Here is a 24,218-nt window from a genome sequence, read left to right as displayed (position 1 = left end):
GGAAAATTTAGTCCATTTCAGTTAATTTTTGTGTTATTATCCTCCAAATTTTCATTTGTATTCACTGGGCCACATGTTTCTTTCTTTTTTCTACCTTTTTTTTCTTTTACTTTTTATTAGCTCTTTTGCACTTACTAACTTCTTACGTACATTTTTTCCCCTGATACTCATTTGGAGTTACCCTGGAGATTAAAAGTTAAATATAAATTATTACTATTACCATTTCCAAGATTTAAAACATGAGAACTCAACTTATTCCCTCTTAGTCTTTGAAACATTGTTAGCCATACATTACAATTCTACATATATTTTGTATATCACAATACATTTTTATTCTTTTAAACAGTTAATATTCATTTATACTTAGACACATATTAACCATTTCTGTGTTCTTTGTTTTACTCTGCATTTCAGTGTTTTGGTCTGTGATCATTTTCCTTCACTTAGTTAACATTTGCTGGCAATAAATACTCTCGTCTTCTGCTTTTCTAGAAATGTCTTTCTTTCATCTTGATTTTTGCTAGGATAAATTTCTAGATAGATGGTTGTTTTCTTTTATCATTTTAGAGTTATTCAATTGTCTTCAGACTTCTTTCACATCTATTGAGATGTCAGATGAATGTTACTGCTCCTTTTTAAGGTAATATATATGTTTATTGTTAGAAGAAGGATAAGAGAAGTCTCACTTAGGAATAGATTGGAATAGGGATGATGGGTGTGTTGTGAGGAGCTAGTAAGAAATACCTTCAAAGTAAATGTAAACAGGGCAGACTTCTAGAATGGCTCCAGGTCAAATTCTTGTTGAAGAACCAATATCCAACAACTAGAGAAGTTGCTTCAAAGACCACAACCTAAAAACAGGCCTGGAATGTAAAAATAAAATGAAGCCAAGAGATATGAAAAAATTGGTGCCAAGATCATGAACAAATGTGAAACTTGTGGAATATTTGAGGGGAGAATTAGTGGAGGCCTCTGGTTTACCTTTTTGGAAATTCTTGGCATGTAACCAAGGATATGTCAAGCTGAATTAAAGGACTTCACTAGAGATAGTGTTATAAAAATTTTAATTAGAATAGATCCATGAGTGCTGGTAAGTCAGAAACTTCATAGTATAAATGAAACTCTCTTAAATGGGAAAAAAGATGTGGACAGTTCATAGGAGAAGGAAGAATGCAATCTGAGTGTATCATAATGAATCTACAGTTATGAAGAACAAGAACGGGATAGAGAATGATGGCTGTGGAATAGTGCTGACCAAGTTTGGTAGGAAGTACCAAGTAAAAGAAAAAGAAATATGATTACAATTATGATCTGAAAAATTTCTGCCCAGTTCTAAAGGAAGGGCTATTTTCTCTATGGTCTTTAAGCTCCATGACAGCAAGGATCATTTTTATCATCTTGACCAGCATAAATCCCCTACTTAGGTAAAACCTAGGAGGTATTACATATTTCATAAGGATGTGTTGAAAGAAGAAAAGAAGAAAGGAAGAAAGTTTATTGGCTTTTTTTTTTTTTTGGTTTAAGCTAATGAGTTTTTCACTCATGAGCCATCAGAGCCCAATTTAGCTTGGTACATATAAGTGCTGAATAGTTTGAAGAAAAACAAATATAGAACTTGTGCATGTGAAGGGATTTCTGTAATACCAATTGGGAAAGGATTTGTCTTGTAGAATTTTGACTTGGGTATGCTTGTAATACAAATCTATTCCTTTAACATTAGAGCTAGCATTCTTAATAGAATGATATGGAACATTAAACCCATTATCCATTATCATATACTTCATTCTACTCTACCTGTAGACCAGTAAAATGCCTTTGTATTACTAATCTGGGTATTACTAAAGATTACTGAATACTGAAGATCATTGAAACATTTTCAAAACTTTTTGAAATTTTATTTTGCTTAGCAGGAAGTTCTAAACACATCCACCAATAATATTTTTTTTTTTTTTTTTTTTTTTTTTTTTTTTTTTGCTGTACGCGGGCCTCTCACTGTTGTGGCCTCTCCCATTGTGGAGCACAGGCTCGGGACACGCAGGCTTAGAGGCCATGGCTCATGGGCCCAGCCGCTCCGCGGCATGTGGGATCTTCCCGGACCGGGGCATGAACCCGTGTCCCCCGCATCGGCAGGCGGACTCCCAACCACTGCGCCACCAGGGAAGCCCCACCAATAATATTTTTAAGGAAAGAAATAGAGAAAATATAGACTAAATTATATAATTAATAAGCCATAAAAATAAAGTTTAAAAATTAAACTGTATATTAAATAGAAATAAGAAAAATAAGTAAAATTAATAAAAATGATCATGTAATTATTTAACAATAATCTTTAAAATCAACTGGATTTCTTAAGGCCAAATTGAATTCAAGTGTTCTGCTCATTGTTTCTCAAAATATCTATACATATTTGCAATCAGAAATAAAATAGGGTAAACGCTGAAGCACTTCAACAGTCAAAGAATCACTTTGAAGTAAACAATGCCACTTGTACAGATGCGTTTGTTTCCCAGGGCAGGAACTTGCTTGAGACTGTGTGTTTTGGGTGGCAATAAGGTGGTTACCTAGCAACTACCCCTCCTCCCAAATCAATGCTGCAAGAGTGGTATTGTTTACGTCAGCGAATTGATTACTTGTTTGCTGGATCTAAAGAGAATGTAATACAGTGGTAGGGTGTGAATCTCAATCACAAGAAACTTACAGGTTTTTCCTCTACGTTGGGTCAACTTCCCACTCCTCATCTGGTGCTGCTGGAAGTTTGTCTAAAGAGATTAGATAATGAGTAATATGCTATGCATCATATGAAAATGAGGGAAACATCTGACATTTTAATTAATAATATTTATTTTCAATTTGCTTTTAAAGCAAACAATGAAAGGGTTACTATATCCATAATAGCATTAGCTCTGGGCAAGAGGTAATTTTATCACAATGTGTCCTCAGAAATGAGACAGCCCAGGGTAAGGTGGGGTTCTGTAGAAACAGAGTTTAACCAATCTAGACAGGTTTTGTATGATAGCATTTTACCACCTGAAGGTAAAATTAATGAGATATTAATTTATATAGAACACATATATAAGGTACTTATGTTTACAAGTGAGTATAACCGTATGTAGAAATAGCTTAGCTAGAAAACATATTTTAGTAAACGTCACACCATATATTTTGTTTACCTGCGATACATATCACAAAAAAATGCCACTCTCTCTTTCATCTGTCTAATGGATATTTATTCATAGGGACAATCTCACCAGTGCATGCAAAATCAAGAAAGCAAGTAATCTGAATGAAATGGAAAGATGAAGACAGGAAACACAGATTTTGCCTATGGAAAAATTGAATACAGTAAGTTAGTTTGTATGTTTTCATAGCAGGAAGATATAAGCTAAAGAAAAAAATCTGTTAGAAGAATGCTAAAATGCCAAGTATGTGGGAGTGAGTAGAAAGGGAAAGAAGAGGGACATAGGTTTATAAAATTTTCCATGATGTAAAAGACTGAAGCCAATTTCTCCCCAGACACAGTCCTGACATTCAGAGCAGCTGCTTTCCAGTATGCAGGAAACTGTCACTTGTACAATAGCTTTATGGACTCACCCCATACCCATTCTTCCCCCATCCCAGCACACACTGAATGTCATTTGCTCACTGAGCCCCAGAGAAGAGGAATTCTTTGCGGACCAATAATTGAAAGTTGAAGTTACAGCCTCAGTTCTCTTCTGGAAAATTGCTAATGCTTGTTTTAAAAAGTCACACTCTTCAGACTAAAATTAATCAGAATCTGACACCGTATTTTCTGAGTTCCTCAACCCTGGGAATATCATCAGTTCAGAAAAAATATGTTTTCCTTTGAAAATAACCAATAATTATCAATGTCATTTTAGATTTTGGTATGATTCTTGTAACTATTTTCCACAAACATATTAGACTTTTAACCAGAAATGACATTCCAAAAACAATCTCATTATATGTAAAAGTCAAAACTGTGAGTTGGAATACAGAAGGGATTATTCCCATCTGTCCCTAAGTACTTTAAGTGGTCCAATGTCAAATATTAAAGGAAGAGAGCTAAGAGACAGATTGAGCAACAGAATCAACAAAATGTTTAGACTAATAATTTATTAGAAAATAAGTGATAATGATAGGAAAACTGTTATCTTATTTCAAATGGATCAATGTGCAGTGAGGTTTTTTTCTAATATAGGTATAATATGTCAAACAAAAATGTAAATAGCAAGAAAATATAGATTTGCATTTTACAGTGGATCACTGATGCAGAAATTTCTCTCTTTTTACTCTGTCCTCAAATCGCCTCTGTAAATTATATTATTCTGATAACACAGACACATTTTTACTGATCTAGATGATCAGATTTTATATCAGGAATTGACATCGATGAGTTTCGAGACATCTCTATGTACCTCTGAGCCCTCACAGAATAGAAAATGTAGTCCAACAGTTAAGATAATTGATGAATGTGTGTTGAATTCTCAGGAGGGAAGGGAAGAAGAAAGAATGAAGAGTAGAGGAGAGGCTTGGAGGAGGGAGGTGCTGATTTCAACCCTGTAGCGTCAGGATTGCGTCAATTCGGGTTTCAGCCACCTCTAGAGTCTCAGAGACAAGCGTCTCTGAAGAGCCAAAACAGGAAGAGGGGTGGCAAATCACTGTGCGAGGGCGAGTGGATCTCCCTCTTTGCCTCCTCCCTATTCCAGGCTTAGGTCCCCTGAGCTTTGCGCCGTTGTTTTCAGCATTAGGAAAAGCCCTGTCGCTTCACATCCAGGCAAGTGAACCAAGATAGGGAGTTTCCGTTCAGCACCTCGGACAGAATACGCAGCAAAAAATGGCTCCGATCGCTACCAGCCGGGAAGAATTTGGTAAGCAAGTTACTCCGCTTATAACTGTGGTTGTTCCTTAAATACTCTGGGGTGATGTGTTGTGTGTGTGTGTGTGTGTGTGTGTGTGCGCGCGCGCGCGCGTGTGTGTGTTTGTGTATGTGTGTGTTCGCGGGATGTTGAACATAGGTAGAAAAATGAGAACTGTAAAAGGGCAATAGTGGCTTATCTCTGTGGTTTCTCCCTTCCTTGATATCTTTCTCCTTAAAATTGCTTTCTGCCAGGGCGATTTTACATCCAAGAAGTTCCTAATCATTCAGGTAACGCTGTAAATTGCAGCACGCGCTAAGTAAAGAGATCTGTTTTCTTGTTGGTGTCATTAATTCTGCAGGTGATTTCTATTTGTACATAAACCTGTGTTTATCTTATTGGAGGAAGCCAGATGTTTCTGTGATTATATAAAGGTTTGATCTTGGTATAAAATAACTTGAACATTGGGCATTTAGAATGTATATTTTATTGCAGAGTGTACCATAAGGTATTTTTTTCTCTGCTATGTTTTTGTTGTATCCTTGAAATATTTTGCTAACGAAAGACACAGAATCCTATGATACTAGGGTTAAAGGGATATTCAAAATTAACTAGCTGAGCCCATTCCATTTCACAGGAGAGGTAACTGGAGCCCAGAGAGATAAGGGAAATTTTGCAAGTCAGTTAGCTAAAAGCTACTGGAAACTATACTTAGGACTTATATTTTCCTGTTCAATTTCCCTTTTCCTATAACAGATTTTTAGCACCATTACTCTCCTCTTTTACAGTAAAAAAAGAAAAGGAAAAAAATCAGATGTACTTCTTCAAATAGAAAAGTAGTATTTTTAGGTCCCATTATATTCCAAAGGCAAGAGATTTGAGTTTTACTTTACATGTATTTGGAAATAGCAGGGAATTTATAGAAGTTTGTTATGAAACTGAGTGAAATGACTGAGATCTTTGCTCTCAAAAGCTTAGGACCTTAACAGTAGAGAATACACAGGGAGTAGATGAGCCCTTCTATATTATATTGAATATTTTGCCATTTGACATGAATATTAAACACAGAAAATTTGTGATATTATATTCAGAAATGAATTTCTTTCACAGCTGTCTGTTTGAGTGATTGAGTTTATATTGTTGTAATATGATATGTATTCCCAATTTCTGATTTGAAAATCAGAAAAATATTTGAATACTGAGGAATTTTCAGAGGCTATGCTAGTTAAAAATATGTTCTAGTGTTGGCATTGTTTATTTAGGAAAAAAATTTTTTTTATATTCCTTTTTTAAAAATTATTCTTCCTGCATTGACTAAAGAATCAAGAATAGTTCATGACTTTGCTTTTGCTCCCTGGCCTTGGATTATTAGGTAGTCCAGGAGTGTTTTTTTTTTCTTCTCTCCACAAAGACTTAAATAGAAGGAAAAATTGAAAAGCTGGTACTAAGTTTAGCTGATGATTTTTAGCTCTCACCTCATTCTTCTTCTGTAGCATTCCCTGCTTTTTCTATCTGGAAAATTCAAAGTTCACCTTTATACAATTCAGTTCTTTGATATAATTAAACTACAGAATTTTTTATTGTTGTATTTGCTTTTTTATTTTCTTAGGCATTTTTGCTCTTGTCATTTCTTAATCTTATATTATTTGAGTTCAGTTTTGTGATTATGAAGTAGATAGGCAGAAGTTTAGGGGATTAGGGAGGGGAGAAACAAAAGATTGTTCTTTCAAGGTTAGTTAAACAAGCCTTAACCCTTTCCTGACTGGAACTTTTAACTTTATTATTCACTATTTGGGATTTAAAAATAGACTGGAATGGAGCTAAAGGCAGATATTATAACGTTAATTATATTAGTTTTGATTATATTAAACGTTGACTCAACTGATACACTGTGTCCAGATATAGTAATACTGCTTTTACTTACACAGTGTTACTTATTATTTGTTGGAGAATATACTTACATATGTAACATGATGAACATATTATTTGTTGGAGAATATACTTACATATGGAACATGGTGAGCTTCATGCATAATCAGGGTTACCTAATGTCAGTAATTTAATGTGTCCTCATTCAAGGAACAAATGCCAGTTTCAATTTGATTGCCATTTGCCATGTGGAAATGTGCTAGGAAAAAAATCAGTTATGGATAAAACTGAACTCTAAATTATCTCTACACACTCTTCTCATTACATGTTAAAGAATGATAATTCATTTATAACAATTGTTTGGGTTTTATCCTTTTTAGGTAATTAATTTGTACTTTAGATGATTCAGTGTTTGAAGAATTTTGGGTCAGCATATGAGTTTGTAGTCTTATAAGTTGTATACTATTAATAAACTGTTCATATTTTTGTTCTTTTTCCCTAATATGTGTACATTTCTTTTACCACTGTTCTATAATTTGGGTGGAAATTATTAATGACTTTGTGACAACTGAAGATAATTTTCCATAATTTCTGTCAGTATTTGAAGAATATGAACCTAGAGCTACATAGTAAGACTTGATGCTTCTGGAAACCCTCAAAATGTCAATGAAAATATAATGAAATTAGTACTGACTCATCATGCTGTAGTTGACTCATGTTATCTGAGAAAATGAAGGTAGGTCAGGGTCATTTAGCATTCTCCCATCCCTGGCCCAGCCCCAGTTTCATCTTTTCATTTTATTTGTGAAAAATTACTACAATGAAGGATTTTCTGTCATACTGTATTTATTCTTTATGTGTTACAAATGTGTTTATTCCTGAAAGTGACATGAAATAGGTACATAATTCACCCAGAACAGTTGGAAAGCAATTCAATCTGTGCAACCTACAGCAACTGCCAGCTTTAGGATGCTTTTCAAATAGGGTGTCTCCAACTCTGCCCAATTAATGCATGTTATTGGTCATTTGATTTTTCAGATGAAATCCCCACAGTGGTGGGGATCTTCAGTGCATTTGGCCTGGTCTTCACAGTCTCTCTGTTTGCATGGATCTGCTGTCAGAGAAAATCATCCAAATCTAACAAGACTCCTCCATATAAGTTTGTGCATGTGCTAAAGGGAGTTGATATTTATCCTGAAAACCTAAACAGCAAAAAGAAGTTTGGAGCAGATGAGAAAAATGAAGTAAAGAATAAACCAGCTGGGCCAAAGAATTCTTTGCGTCTTGATCTTGAGAAGAGAGATCTAAATGGCAATTTTCCCAAAACAAACCTCAAAGCTGGCAGTCCTGACCTGGAGAATGTGACCCCAAAGCTTTTCTCAGAAGGGGAAAAAGAGGCAGTTTCCCCTGATAGCTTAAAGTCCAGTACTTCTCTTACTTCAGATGAGAAACAAGAGAAGCTGGGAACCCTCTTCTTCTCCTTAGAGTATAACTTTGAGAAGAAAACATTTGTGGTAAATATTAAAGAAGCCCGTGGCTTGCCAGCCATGGATGAGCAGTCGATGACCTCTGATCCATACATCAAAATGATGATTCTCCCAGAGAAGAAGCATAAAGTGAAAACCAGAGTTCTAAGAAAGACCTTGGACCCAGCTTTTGATGAGACCTTTACATTCTATGGAATACCCTACACTCAGATCCAAGAGTTGGCCTTGCACTTCACAATCTTGAGTTTTGATAGGTTTTCAAGAGATGATATAATTGGAGAAGTCCTTATTCCTCTCACAGGAATTGAATTAACTGGTGGAAAAAAGTTAATGAACAGAGAGATTATCAAGAGAAATGTTAGGGTAATTCATTTTTAGTGCTTAACATATTTATAAACAATCTTTTCTGTAGCTTTTTTGTATCTAGGGGAGTTTTATTAAAATGATGTCTTATACATATCATCTTTACCATGTTTAACTATTATTAATCATAATCAAATGAGGAGCAGGGAGATAGAGTAGATGAAAGAAATTTTAACCCACAACTGAAATGCATAAAGTATCTTAATGATATAAAATAAAAAGGAATCCTTTATGGATTTATTTAAATATCATTTATATAAATATTTTTATTAATTTCTGTCACAAGTATTTTGACTAAGATTGTCACTAAAATGCAGACAAATATTTCTTACTCATAAGAAAGTTAAAAATATATTTCAATGTCAACATAACTGAATTTGAAATTGAAAATTAAGTCAGTTCATTTTGAGTATTTGAAGTTCTAATGACTTCATAGAATTGCTTTTTAAGGAAGAGATATCTTATTATATTGAATTACAAATATTCACCTTTATGTTGTATAACAGGAAGTGAGTTACTCGGCCTTTGCAGTTATGCTACTTTGGTAGTTCTGGAATTATTAGAAAATGATAAGACATCAATTAATCAAATCTAAATGTATTTTCCCTTTAAATATGGAGCTCATTTGATTCCAGTTGTGGTATTTCAGAATAACTGGTGTTTATAAGGCATAATTCTATAGAATAGCATAAAGTTTGTTTTGACCACATCCTCACCTTTTCTGTTGAAATTAATGGAAGTCAAGATCAAGAAATATTAAGCAGTTTGAGTCACCTAACTGTTTAGTGGCACAGTGGGAATAAAGATTTGTTCCCTACTCTTATTCTTCTTGGAGTGCTTATTCATACAGTTACCCCATGTCAGCTTTTATATAAATACATATTGAAGTTTTAGGAGCTCTGGGCAACCATCATTCTTAGTTATACCAAGTTTACTTTTTGTTACTTTCAGTTAGAACTTGTACTTTGAGTTCTTGGTCATCTTATCTAATGTTAAAGTAAAAATAAGATCTAAGTATTATGCAAAGAAAAACCCTATGATACTGTTCAGAGACAAAGCTTTAAATATTCTGAATCAATTCTCTCCAATATTTAATTCATTCCTTGGATTAAAGGAGGACTCTGGGTGTGGTGGGAGAAGAGAATTTTAACTCCATCAGTCCTCTGGGCTAAGAGAGTGGTGGGTGTCAGACTAAATTTCAGGTTTTCTGAATTCAAATTCTAATAATGTCTGTGCTAAAGAATTTGAAATCAAATCAAACTTGAGTCACTTTACCATATACAGATCCATTCAAATAATTAGATAATTTTCATTACCATTAATAACTTCAAAAAGTGGAGAGTTAATTAAAAAGCAAAAACTAAAAATACCTCTGTGTAAGATATATTTTAAATATCACCCTTTAAAACATTTCTAGTAATGGGTGTGGCTAACTCATTACGAATTTTAACATTCTGTAGTACCTAAAAAGACCACAAGATGGCAGTAGTTGTTTTAGAAGATGATGGTACTGCACAAAAGCTTTTAGTTACTCTTTGATTCTTTAGCATATTAAAGTAAAATAAGTAGGAAAATTACAGTTAAATAACAATGCTATTATAGTGCTTTAAAAATTAATATAAGTATAAATTTCAAAACTAAAGAATAATAAAAACATATTTATCTCATATCTCTCTTTGTTTAGAAGTCTTCAGGACGTGGTGAGTTACTGATCTCTCTCTGCTATCAGTCCATCACAAACACTCTCACTGTGGTTGTTTTAAAAGCTCGGCACCTGCCTAAATCTGATGTGTCTGGACTTTCAGGTAAGAATGTTTTTGAAAAACTCAGGCTCAGTGTAGAAATGAGCAATATATTGGGCAAAATAGTTAACAACTAACATTGGACTATGATTTAGATTCACCCTTTATTCACAATCACAAATTATGTGATTGTTTTTGTTTCTCATTTTATGGAATAAATGTGTGAGCCGAGGCCATTATCAAGAAGAAAACTGCATAGTTCTAAGATCCAGTACAAATTTAGTATGTCATAGATGTCTGACTGAATGGAGTTGAAGCAGAAAGCAGTGATAAATGCAGAAGTGAGGCCATTGCCAAAAACACAGTGATGGAAATAAAATTAAGGTTTAGGAAAAGTTCTTAATTTTACTATTTTAAATGAGCCTGCCTACCCTTACATTTCTATTATTTTTATTATCTTTCCTTTAATTCCTTATGTGTCTGTTGTCTGCTTTAAGAATTAGCTTTTAGTTTTGTGACTAATTTTTACCAAAAAAAAAAAAAAATTGCTGTATAGTACAATGAGAAAGAGCATAAGACCTATGGTTTAAAATGATCTGAGTTCAAATCCTAACCCTTCCATTTCTTAGCATCGTAACATTGGGTATGTTTCTTAAACTCTACACAAACTGGATATAATAGTACTTACCTTGAAGGAGATTATGAGGTCTGGAAATATATATTTCATTAAATATCATCCAGTGCTATTATTAGTTGTAGTTTTATTATTAGATAATGGAGATTAAAAACATGGTCTCAAAGATTTAGGTTAGGAAGTTAAAATGACTCATGCAACCAGAAAAGGGCAAAATAATATAATTAAATGTGTGATAAAGTAGCATGATCTTAAAATTCACAGGATACAGGTGACACAGGAAATATCAATACTGGGTAACAGGAAACAAACACAGCAAGTGGATAAAGAACCACAAAAAAATTAAAGCCAAAAATGGCACTGCCATTGTGAATTCTAAATGCCCATTGCCCCATTCAAAAGAGAAAGCCCATGCTCAGAGAATTAGTGAGATTTATCCAAAGTCATACAACTCAGTAAAGATAGATGTGTAATATTTTTTCCTTCTATTCCATTCTCTGGAATGAATTATTAGTAATCAGAATGTGTCATTAGAACATTCTATTTTCTTCCACTTTATGTTATCTCTTCATCCTTCCATTACAGTTCTTTCCCGTCCTCCACTATCTCTTGTGTTGTACATTCTTACTTATTTTCAATTTATTGACAATACAGAAGCCAAGCTTTATCCATGTTTTCACTTTGTTCTGACTCATATTCGTTATAATCACATTTTATTAGCATCTCTAAGGCACCATTATCTTGAGATCAGCTTTCCAGCCAAGTCTTGTCAGTACAATCTGTGTTGTTTCCCATTGCAGATCCCTATGTCAAAGTGAACCTGTACCATGCCAAAAAGAGAATCTCCAAAAAGAAGACTCATGTGAAGAAATGCACCCCCAATGCAGTGTTCAATGAACTGTTTGTCTTTGACATTCCCTGTGAGGGTCTTGAAGAGATAAGTGTTGAATTTCTGGTTTTGGATTCTGAAAGGGAATCCCAAAATGAGGTAATTGGGCGGTTGGTCCTGGGAGCAGCAGCAGAAGGAGCCAGTGGAGAGCACTGGAAGGAGATTTGTGACTATCCCAGGAGACAAATTGCCAAGTGGCATGTGCTCTGTGATGGTTAGCATCCTAGCCAAGATGAGTTGGAACTTAATGATTTTTACTAGGCAAGAAGAAATTTTCTTTCTTTTTTTTTTCTGATACATGATTGCAAGCTTGTGAAAGCTTTTTTGTTGTTGTTGTTAGAAATGTATTGAATTATCAGACCAGAAAGTAACTGTAAATGTGTATCATGATAATTTACTCTTTATTAGAGAAGTTGGATAAATTTTCATAAGATATTCAATTTCCCCTGAAGGTTACCAGTTATATAAATAAGAGTAGCCAAACATTTTAGGAATACTGCTCTGCAGGCCCGAGTTATGGCTGTGGTGATGATCTCATTGGAACATGTCACTGGAAGTCAATGTGGTTTTTAGGATTTAGAAATGAAAAGCATATCTTCTCTTATGAAAATTCATCCATTGTTCATCAACTGGGGAAATCAATTTTTCTTTAAACCCAAAGATATTAAAGAAATGTTCTCTAGATTATTTTATTAATTATGTCATGTGCAAATGGTTGTCCTGCATATAAAAGTATATGATTATTTCTTTTTGGTCTGTAATTATTTGACACAATTTTATCATAAGAAGGGTAACTTAGGTTTGTTGAAAAAAAAAAGTGAACAAAATGAGAAATCATTTTATCAAAGGGCTGAGTTTAGAATACTATAGCCGAAATATGCTTTCCCCTCCCTAAGTTTACATGTGAGTCAAAAATAAAATATAATCTCACATAAGAACCATGGCCTTGAGTTATTCACTGCTTGTGACAAATGTCAGTGTGGCCTAAGAAAACCCAATATACTTTTGTGAAGTTGCTGAGTTAGCTAGTGGGTAAAGAAATAAACTTCAGTGAGAAATCCAGTTAGAAATGCTGTTTTCTTATAGGAAATATATATAGTATGCAAGTGTACATTCAAGGTTATCCCTTGAACACAGAAAGGGCATTGGTAACCAAGTCTTCATTCAGCTTGTTCTCCCCCAGAGAGGACTAAGCTACTATTTGAAAAGAAATGAAGACAAAAAAGTTGTGAAGTTGTAATCATCGCTGGGTAGAAAGTGTTACTTAACCCAAAAAACTAATAAAAAATAGTTACATGGCAAGTCTAATATACTTTATATATGTTCATACATAATATATTTAGCTGTCAAATTAGCACAAGTATGTTTCACTATCTTTTCTAGGCTAATTTGTCTTGAGCTGTTGCCTGTTGACCAGTTTATAAACCTGTATCTTATACATCTTTCCAGTGCCAGAGCTCTGAAATTCATTAAAAATCCATTAAACCCTGTGATTATTTGGAAAGAATTTACTTGAGGTAATGTCACTGTATTTGAGTTTTTAGAAAAGTATGAGTGAAACTCAGGTACAGTTGAATTTTAAATATGCAAGTTAGAAATGAAGTCTACTGAAAAATTTACATTTTGAGTCAGGTTTTTTGTCAGTGCTTTAGCAGTTTTTGAGAATGTGTTTGATATCACAGTGTTTGTAAAATCTATGATAAAGCATTTTCAAAACAACTTATACATGCTTTTTATGACTATTCCTAATGTAAAGAAAATGCTTTACACTCTATATACAAAGATTGAAATCAACCTCTCTTCTTGTGCTTTAAGATGATTTGGGGATTAAACAAGAATATTGTCCAATCATCATCTTCATGCCATCACAAAGTCAACTCATAGCATCTTGGTCCACTCAGTATTTCTGTGAAAGCAATGTGAAATGAATTTTAGTCAGTATATGGTTTGGGGGAGTCATATGGCCTTTTAATATTTGTATATTTGGTATCATGGGTCAAGGAATATAATATATTTTGGAGCTCTGAAACATTGTAAGAAGTCAACCCTAAGTATCCTTCAGAGCTGCCAGAAGTTAATGACGGTACCAAGAAAAGTATTGTTGTTGGAGGAGGGTGAACTTGTTTTTTTAGGGGAACAATGAAACCAAGAACAAATAATTACAAAATTACAATAACTAATTTGTAAATAGTTTTTAGTTCTTAAAATTTAAAGTGTTTCTTGGTGTGAAAAGTTGAGTAAAACTATTTGCAACTGCTGTTAAGAAAAGAAAGAAGAAAAACTAGAAAGGAATTGAAACAGGCAGGGGCATAGTGATCTTATCATTTTCTGAAAATTGTACTGTTTTATATTGTATTACAGTATCTGTGTGATTATCTTGAATTCTGTTACACATTCTGCCCTGTATTAAACATGTAAATTAATTGTTTGTCTGATTAGCGAATCTAACCACCCTAATGGAGAGGTATCCATATTTGAAGAACTGTGTAACTCAGTAACTGATTTTTTCTGATGTTGTAACTTAATAGAAGTGATTTGGGAGGAAGCATGGTATATGAGATGGTGTCTGTTCTTTCGTGCCAGCTTTGTATGATGTTTGTAAGATCATGTTATATGACATGAATAAATGGCTGCTTTTGACCAACCCATTTCAACTCAAAATTTTTTTTAATGGATTAATGGATTCTCTTATTTCTTTCTAAACTCTCGAGTTTCCTTAATAGATCATCTGGCATATATTAAGAAACATAAAGATTCAACACCAAGATCTTCCATATATCTTGTTGTAGTTTGCTTAATCCTCATAACACTCATCCAGGAAAGATATTATCCCTATTCAGAAGCAAACCTGAGACTCAAGGAGCTTTGGCAATTGACTCAAGTACACACGGATGATATGTGAATAGATTTCATTGCATACCTCACTCTTCTCTCTATGCCAGGCCACTCTCCTCCAGGGATCCTAATCAATTGGCTCTGCTAGATTCTTAAAATGTTTCATGCCCACATTCTTGGACTTCTCCTTTCTATATTGTGGTCACTTTTCCATATTTTATTTACCATTTTTAAAAAAACATCTTTATTGGAGTATAATTGCTTTACAATGGTGTGTTAGTTTACCATTTTCACCATTTTTCATCACAACTTTTAATTTATTCTTCCTTTTATTGTCTTTCATGATCTTCTTTCTCACTTTAGTCTCTTTCATTACCTATTTTATATTACTGTCTTTTCTTTTTCATTTTTCCTATATCCTTGCATTGGATAGATTTATTTAGTAAAATGGAGTTGAAATGGAAGTCTTTATTTCTTCTTAAAGATGTAGGAAAAACAGACCCGGAACATCTGCAATGTTTCCATCAGACACCAGCTAAGGTAAATGGGAACTATGGGATCCACCACCAGGAGGATCAGCCATTTTTTACAGCACTAATCTATATGGATGTGTTCTGTATTATCACACTTGGCAAAACAACCTTGCAAATGGTTGCAATCAAAATCTGCTGCCATTGTATTTTTGTTTTAAACCATATTAATTGTATTAAGACTGTGCACAGGTATGTTAAAAGAGTTGGTCATCACATTTAAGTGCTTAAATATATTTTAGACCTCCCTGTCAAAAGTAACCAGAGACACTGAAGAGATATTCTAAGGGAATTAATCATTAGGGAAATGCTAATTAAAACCACAATGAGATACCACTGCACACCTTATTACAATGGCTAAAATCAAAAAGTTTGAACATGACAAGTGTTGGTGATTTGGAGGAATATTCCTACACTGATCTACACTACTGGTGGGAATATAAAATGTATAGCTGCTTTGAGAAACAAGTAGTCAGTTTCTTAAAAAGTTAAATATACAACTACCAAATGATCCAGTCATTCCACCTCTAGGTATTTACTTAAGAGAAAAGAAAGCATGCATTTGCACAAAGACTCATGCATTAATTTTCATAGAAGCTTTTTTCGTAGTAGCTGAACACTGGATTCAACCTAAATGTTCAACAACAGGTGAATGGATAAATAAATTGTGTTGTATACACAGAATAGAATACTACTTAACAATAAAAAATGAATAAACAATTGATACATGCAACAACATATATACTTACAATAATTATACTGAGTGAAGGAAGCTAGTTATTTTCCCCTGGAACCCCCAAAATGTAGAGTGTATAATGTATGATTTAATTTATCAGAAATGTTTGAAAATGCAAACTTGTCTGTAGTGATAGTAAGCAGATCAGTGTTTGCTTGCGATTAGAGTAGGGTGAGTGGACATGTGTGAGTGAGCGAGATTAAAAGGGAATTGTAGGAAATTGGAGGTGCAGGGGATGGATGTGTTCATTTTCTTGATTGTGATGATGTTTCCACGGGTATATTCATGTATCAAAATTTTTCAAATTGTGCACTTTAAGTGTGTACAGTTTATTATATGCAAATTATACCTCAATAAAGCTGTTAAGAAAAAAATGTATAAGATAGAAACTATTTATAACTTTTTTTAAGAAAAAGAAATAACAATACTAACATTATTACCAGAAATATTTTTCTGAAAATTAAAAAAAAAATTTACATGTGTTGGGAGCAGTTCTTTTTTTCTTAATGTACCTTTCCCCATGAATGTATAGTTGGATGACTGCTTTTTAAAGTCTTTTGTGATGGTTTCTGTGTAATTATACCACCAACTCATTCAAGTAAATTTTTTGATTGCTTCTATTTTTAAGAAATTGATTTTTGAATTTAATTTTGATTTATAGTTATATGAAATATTATATTTTATAAAAATAAATTTACAAAACAAAATATATTAACAGAAGCCCATCTATTTCTACACTCAACTATTCCCTCCTCTCCCATATATAATGACATTTAAGTTTTGGGTTAATTCTTCTCATTTTTAATATAAACATATGTAGATATATTCACATTTTTCTGTGTATCAGATGAACAAAACATGCTATACAATATATCATGGATATCATTCTCCAGCTGCATATATAGGCCTTATTGAGTTTTACAGCTCTATAGTACTCCTTTGCAGCATTACTTTTAAAATGTTATTCAGGAAGAAGTATTTACTCTCCCATTGTAAGATAATGCCCTTATAAATAAGAAATGTGTGTTTTATTGATCATTTTCACTAGTAGCTAGGTTGTACATAGTAAACTCAATAAATATTTTTTTAACTATATCAAACTTAATTGATGATTAGATGGGAAAGCATTGTGAAAACCACAATTGTTCAAGAATAGCAGTAGAAAAATTTGTTCCAAATATATAAAATAATTTTTTGTTGTTGTTGTTATATTGATGTATAGTAGTCCCCCTTCCCCAGGGAATAATTTCCAAGACACTCAGTGGATGAAAAATCATATATATACTATGTTTTTTTCCTATACATACCTACCTATGATAAAGTTTAACTTATAAATTAGGCATAGTACAAGATTAATAACAATAATTAATAATAAAATAAAACAATTATAACAATAATTGTAATAAAATTTATCTGAATGTGGTCTCTCTCTCACTTGAATGATCTTATTTTACCATACTCACCCTTATTCTTGTGAAGATGTGATAAAATACCTACATGATAAGATGAAGTGAGATGAATGACAGCTATTATTGACCTTCTGATGTTATGTCAGAAGGAGGATCACATGCTTTGAGTGATCCTGGATCACTGAGCTATGACAATGTCAATGATTGGATGTCAGGAACAGATGATGTCAAAAGTTGGGAATGCTGGGCAGGATGGAGCTTGATGGTGTGAGGTTTCATCACATTACTCAGAACAGGGCACAATTTAAAACTTATAAATTGTTTATTTCTTTAATTTTCCATTTAATATTTTCCGACTGTGGTTGACTGAGGGTAACTGAAACCAAGGAAAGTGAAACTGCAGATAAGGGGGCGCTATTGTAATTCATACTATATTAGAAACTATAGAAGTCCAATGTGCTATACATATAATAGACATCCTAAACTTTTTCAAATTAGTTTTGGTGTGAACTGTGTTTCACTGTTTGTTTCTTAAAATTGGATTTATACTCCAGCTTTTAGCATTAAGCTAGTACTAAAGTGATTCTGTGTTCCTTGACAGGATGTCATCTGAGGTTAAGGAAAGATCATTTAAAAACAACTAAGAGAAATGCCTATTTAGGTCTTCTGTCCATTTTTGGATTGGGTTGTTTGTTTTGACATTATTCAGCTGAATGAGCTGTTTGTAAATTTTGGAGACTAATCCCTTGTTGGTCACATCATTTGGGAATATCTTCTCACATTCTGTGGGTTGTCTTTTTGTTTTGTTAATGATTTCCTTTGCTGTGCAAAAACTTCTGGGTTTAATTAGGTCCCATTTGTTTTTTTGTTTCTGTCTTTAGTTCCATTAGTCTGGAAGATGGATTGAAAAAGATCTTGCTGTGATTTCTGTCAGAGAGTGTTCTGCTTATGTTTTCCTCTAGGAGTTTTATAATATCTGGTCTTACATTTAGGTCTTTAATCCATTTTGAGATTATTTTTGTGCATGGTGTTAAAGAATGTTCTAATTCATTTTTTTACATGTAGCTGTCCAGTTTTCTCAGCACCACTATTTGAAGAAACTCTCTTTCCACCACTGTATAGTATTGCCTCATTTGTCATAGATTACTTGACCATAGGTGTGTGGGTTTATTTCTGGGCTTTCTATCCTGTGCCATTGATCTATGTGTCTATTTTTGTGCCAGTATCTCATTGTTTCGATGACTACAGCTTTGTAGTATAGTCTGAAGTCAGGGAGTATGATTCCTCCAGCTCTGTTTTTCCTCCTCAAGATTACTTTGGCTATTCAGGGTCTTTTTGTGTCTCCAAACAAATTTAAACATTTTTTGTTCTAATTTTGTGATAAATGCCACTGGTAATTTGATAGGGATAGCACTAAATCTGTAGATTGCCTTGGGTAATATAGTCATTTTGACAATACTCATTCTTCCAATCCAAGATCATGGTATATCTTTCCATCTGTTTGTGTCATCTTCCATTTCTTTCATCATCATCTCATAGTTTTTGCTGTGCAGGTCTTTTTTCTCCTTAGGTAGGTGTTTTATTCTTTTTGATGTGATGGTAAATGAGATTGTTTCTTGAATTTCTCTTTCTGACCTTTCAATGTTAAAGTATAGAAATGCAACAGATTTCTGTGTATTGAGAAAGAAATATCGTATGATATCACTTGTATGTGAAATCTAAAAAGAAATGATACAAATGAAGTTTATTTACAAAATAGAAACACACTCACCAACTTAGAGAATTAACTTATGGTTACCAGGGGGTTGGTGGGGGGATGCGAATAGTTAGGGATTTGGGGATTGACATGTACACACTGCTATATTTAAAATAAATAACCAACAAGGACTTACTGTATAGCAGAGGGAACTCTGCTCAATAATATGTGACAACCTAAATAGGAAAATAATTTGAAAAAAAATAGATACATGTATATGTATAACTGAATCACTTTGTTGTACACCTTAAACTAATGCAACATTGTTAATCAACTATACTCCAATATAAAATAAAAAGTAAAAAAAAATAAAAATAAAAGCAACTAAGATATGAATTTGACTTGAAAATTTACTGTGGATGACTTTAAATTTAACACTGAGGTCATATAGCACACATGAAATATGACCCACTGAAATGCTGAAGTTCATCTAAGCAAAAGATTTTTAAGAACATAGAATTACCAAGGGATCTATTTAGATGGCTGGCACAAAGTCATGTAGAGAGCAATTGGGAAATCACAGCAAGCAAGTAGATGTCCAGGCCTACACCTCAAATGTCCACATGGCTCAGGAAGAGAAGGCAAGAGCACAATGAAAGTGTTGCTTCAGTCTCTGTTACATTCATAGGCCACTTATAATTTCAGCGGAAAATCCATAAAGACAAACGAAATAAGTTCTCAACCTCAAATTGATCCCCTGGCTTAGGTTGCTGATAATAGTGACGATGCTAGTGATGCTAGTGTTCTATTACCTTTAGTACTAACAATCATCACCTTGGAATTACTTGCCTAAAGTTTATATTCCCTCTTGATGGGGAAACCTCCTGTAATAGGCATTGCTGTATCCCCAGTGTCTGTTCATGGTAGAAGGTAACTCAAACATTTATTGGATTGAAATTTAAAATTTAATAATATAATGCATTTTCTAATTGATATCACCTCATTTAATGTGCAGCACAACCCAAATTATAAGAAATATTCCTCTAGTTCTATGGATGATAAAGATAAATTTCAGATTTTTATCTCACTTAAAACCACACAATTAAAGATGGAATGGAATTTAGGGCCTTCTGAATATAAAGTCCCTACTGTGTGTATAGCATCACACTGACCTGATTTAAGCTGGCAGAGAACCATGTGTTTTTCTTCTTTCACTCCCAGTTCTTATAATAAGTTAGACCTCTGACAAATACTGAAAATACTAGGAAATTATGGTTGAATTAACTCCTCAGGTTTGTTTTAGTTTTTTTTTTTTTTTAACACAAATCATATAACAAGTGAATGGTAACAAAAATTTCCTCCTTGACCAAACTTTAATTAGGCTCCTATGAGCCCTCTTCTTTTTCTAGGCTACAATCTTGGCCTGCCAAGGCCAGTTTTAGCAAAGAACCCTGCTAAGCTGATTTATCAAGAATCCTCCCCCACTTTTGATATCTGATCAAGTTTCTTATCCCCCAACCCACCCTTGATATCTAAGTCCTTGACCTGCCTTTAAAAAAAATTCTGTTAAGCCAGTTAACCAAGAATCTCTCTACTCTTGATATCTAATGAAGTTCATTTTAGTAATATTCCATCCACTGACCCTTCCGTCTTCTGATTGATTATAAATCTCCAGTTGTCTTTGCCATATCGTGATTTTCTTTCTATCCCTCTCCCCTATTGTAATAGTTTTGAATAAAGTCTTTCTTGCTATTTTTAACAGTCATCAGATTGACTTTTATTTAATAATGTTAGAACCTGGAACTGAATATGTGTAAGTTTTCCACTAAAAGTTTTTAAGAACTACTGCCTACTTCTCTGAACCTTCATGTTTGAGAGTTTGATACAGAAATGCCAACTTGATGTCATCTTGAATACCAATCCAGTGGTCATGACTATATGGAAAATCATGTTGAGGTGGTTTATGAGGGTAAATCATGGCTTATGAGAAAACTGATGGACTTGATTATCTATGCACTGGGAACTATATTCCCTAGCTTAAGGGAAATATTTCTATTTAGTCTCTGGTAAGTAAAATTCCATACTTCTTGATTTTGTGTTGGTAAAATGTGAATTGATTAAATTGCTTTATTAAGTCAACTTCTCTCTCACATAAGATGATATTTTCATTATCCCTCTGTGTTAATGGATTTAAAAAACGTGAGTTTTATATTGTCTCCCTAGTTTGAATTTTGACTTCATCTCTTACCTAACCCTAACCCTAACCCTAACTTGTTTTGATGTATGAGGATTGTTTGTTATTAAATATTTCTGTATCAATTTCTTTCTCTAAAAAAAGGGCTGGTAATAATTCCTCCATAACGAAATGTCCAGATTGCATAGAAGGATAGTGGGGAGAGTGATCAATTTTGTGTGGTTATGTTTTTTCAGAAAATGTGTATTGAATTTTTTTGAATCCAAAAAAGCAAAAAAATAAAATTTCAGTAATTTAAACTTCAAGGTTTTAAAAATAGGTATTGATATCTCTTACTAATTTAACTGTTTCTAGAAAACAGAGAAAAAGTATTTTGAATCAGGAAAATTCCAAACCATTCATGATGGGGACATGGCATGAATGATGAGAAGATTAGATTGGGTACAGGGGACAAGTAGACAATACCAACTGTATGAAAAATGCTTTATTTAAAAATAAAATAAAATTAGGGACTTCCCTGGTGGTGCAGTGGTTAAGGATCCACCTGCCAATGCTGGGGACACGGATTCGAGCCCTGGTCCAGGAAGATATAACATGCTGCAGAGCAACTAAGCCCATGCTTCACAACTACTAAGCCTGTGCTCTAGAGCCTATGAGCCACAACTACTGAGCTCGTGTGCCACAACTACTGAAGCCCACGTGCTTAGAGCCCATGCTCTGAAACAAGAGAAGCCACTGCAATGAGAAGCTCATGCACCACAACAAAGAGTAGCCCCCCTCGCTACAACTAGAGAAACCCCGTGCACAGCAACAAAGACCCAACACAGTCAAAAATCAATCAATCAATCAATCTTAAAAAAAATAAAAATAAAAGATGAAATTAATTAAAAAATAAAATTAGAAAAACATTTTGTTTAGGAGCAATTGAAACTACAATTGTATTTGGTTAACCTATTTTATTGCTATGCTATGCAGCTCTGCCTTCATTCATGCATATTAATATACACATGCAAAATCCTGGGTGCTTTGCATACACCTAAGCATAAAACATGTTATTAAGGGCAAAAGTAAAATTTTCAACTTCATTAGGTTTCAAAAGCCATAAAAGGAATTATACTAAGGCTAGAATATTTATAAAGATGAACATTACTTAGTATCATTATTTTAACATATAATTTTATTAAAATAATTATAAATGAAACAAACAATGCAACTCATTATTTTAACATATAATTTTATTAAAATAATTATAAATGAAACAAACAATGCAACTTAAAGAATTATACAGTGACAATACATAGATTTGCACTCTGAGGAATATATTTAAAAAGATGGATGGTATATTAGTTTGTTAAGACTGCTGTAATACATCTCACAGCTTGGGTGCCTTAAACAAGAAATATTTATTTTTCCCATAATTTTGGAGGCTAGAGGTCCAAGATGAAGGTGTGTTCAGAGTTGGTTTCTTCTAAGGCCTCTCTCCTTGGCCTGTGAATGGCTGTCTTCTTCCAGTGTCCTCACTTGGTCTTCATTGTGTGCATTCTGCTTCCTCATCTCTTCTTGCAAGGACATTAGTCATATTGAATTATATAACCATATAAGCTCATTTACCTTAATCATCTCTCTAAAGGTCTTATCTCCAAATATGGTCATATTCTGAGGTACTGGGGATTAGGGCTTCAGCATATGCATTTTGGGGAGGGGAGGCACAATTTAGTCATAATAGGTGGAGAGAAAGTGAGAGAGAAAGAAATTTATTTCCCGAAATGCTTACTGAAAAGATATTTTATATTCAATAAAGAACTTTCAGATACCACATTAATATCAAGACATTTCTTACTCTATCTGTTCCTCCCTTTGATGTATGTGGGCAACAGTGTTTGTTTAGTTACTCCCAAAGCCAGACACAGCTACAGTCATGTTTGTCCAGAGAGAGAAAGTTGTAAACATCATAATCTCTTTCTGAAAATATATTTAGTGGGATGAAACTAGTAAGAAATATTTCACTATTATCGGTATATATAATAAAAATTTTAGTAAAAGAAAAAGAAAATGCATATATCATGCTAGTTGGCTTTTTCACTACTGAAATAACAAGATATTCCAAGAACTATAGACCAGATTTTTGCTTGAAAGTGATAATGAATTTGCTATAAAATATGAAAAAATCATGTTCATAATTTGTTCATGTTAATTATCATAGAAATATGTGCACTGAAAAAATTATAAACAGGCAGTGTGAAACAGAGCTGCATTGTGATAGGGCTGGCAGTTAGGATATCAAGGTTCCAATCTACGCTTTACTCTTAACATGGAGAAATCAACTTTCTTCTAATATTTTAAGGTTCTATAATTCTGTACAACCCAAGATAACTTAGTTTTATTGTGATCTCATTTAGTCATTTACCAACTCTGGTCAATTCAATTTATCCACATTTTTCAGGAAGGACTATCTGGATCTAAAAGAAAGTAGAGAAATTTCAAGCAACAATGTTAAAACAAAGACATAATTTGGTCAATATGGATCTTTTTTTTTTCCTTCAGTACTAGTTCTTTCCCACATGCTTAATCATCACCCTCACACATGTCAGATGAGAAGTAGAAAAATCAGTTGACTTCTTCAGAGACTGACTTGGGGTCTCTGTGGCTGCCACATTCCCTCAGTAGCTTCTTGCAAACTGATCGAGATCTATCTTCCCTGCAGGTAAAAGAGATACTTTCTAAACACATTGGCATAACAAGTTCTACAGAAATAGTGCCTTTCATTAAAGAGCCATCCAGCTGTAAATTCTTCTGTCTGTACTATTCATTCTTTAGGTCTCAATATTACCTCTTTGAAATGTCCACTTTGGAATATGCTGAGATATTACTTAACATTACTTAAGATGTTTAAGAGGCATACTACATTAATCTGTTAAGAACTGAGGTGAATGAGTGTAAACCAATCTTGTAACTTGGACAAGACAACCGTGGTTCCT

At 33.5% G+C, this 24,218-nt stretch overlaps 1 protein-coding gene across 1 annotated transcript; it reads left to right on the top strand.

Moving 5' to 3' along the window:
• Nucleotides 1-4,834: 4,834 nt before the first annotated feature.
• SYT4 (synaptotagmin 4) lies at nucleotides 4,835-12,059 on the top strand (the record flags this gene model as incomplete). The annotated part of the gene is made up of 4 exons (XM_082668192.1): nucleotides 4,835-4,868; nucleotides 7,764-8,575; nucleotides 10,260-10,380; nucleotides 11,752-12,059. The coding sequence occupies 4 exons, from the start codon at nucleotides 4,835-4,837 to the stop codon at nucleotides 12,057-12,059; spliced, it is 1,275 nt and encodes a 424-aa protein (XP_082524318.1).
• Between the last annotated feature and the right edge of the window lie 12,159 nt (nucleotides 12,060-24,218).

This window comes from Grampus griseus (assembly GCF_964374135.1).
Source record: "Grampus griseus genome assembly, chromosome: 12".
NCBI classification, from domain to species: Eukaryota; Metazoa; Chordata; class Mammalia; order Artiodactyla; family Delphinidae; genus Grampus; species Grampus griseus.
Note: the sequence above shows the minus strand (reverse complement) of the source record. Positions and strands in the feature narration are given on the sequence as shown.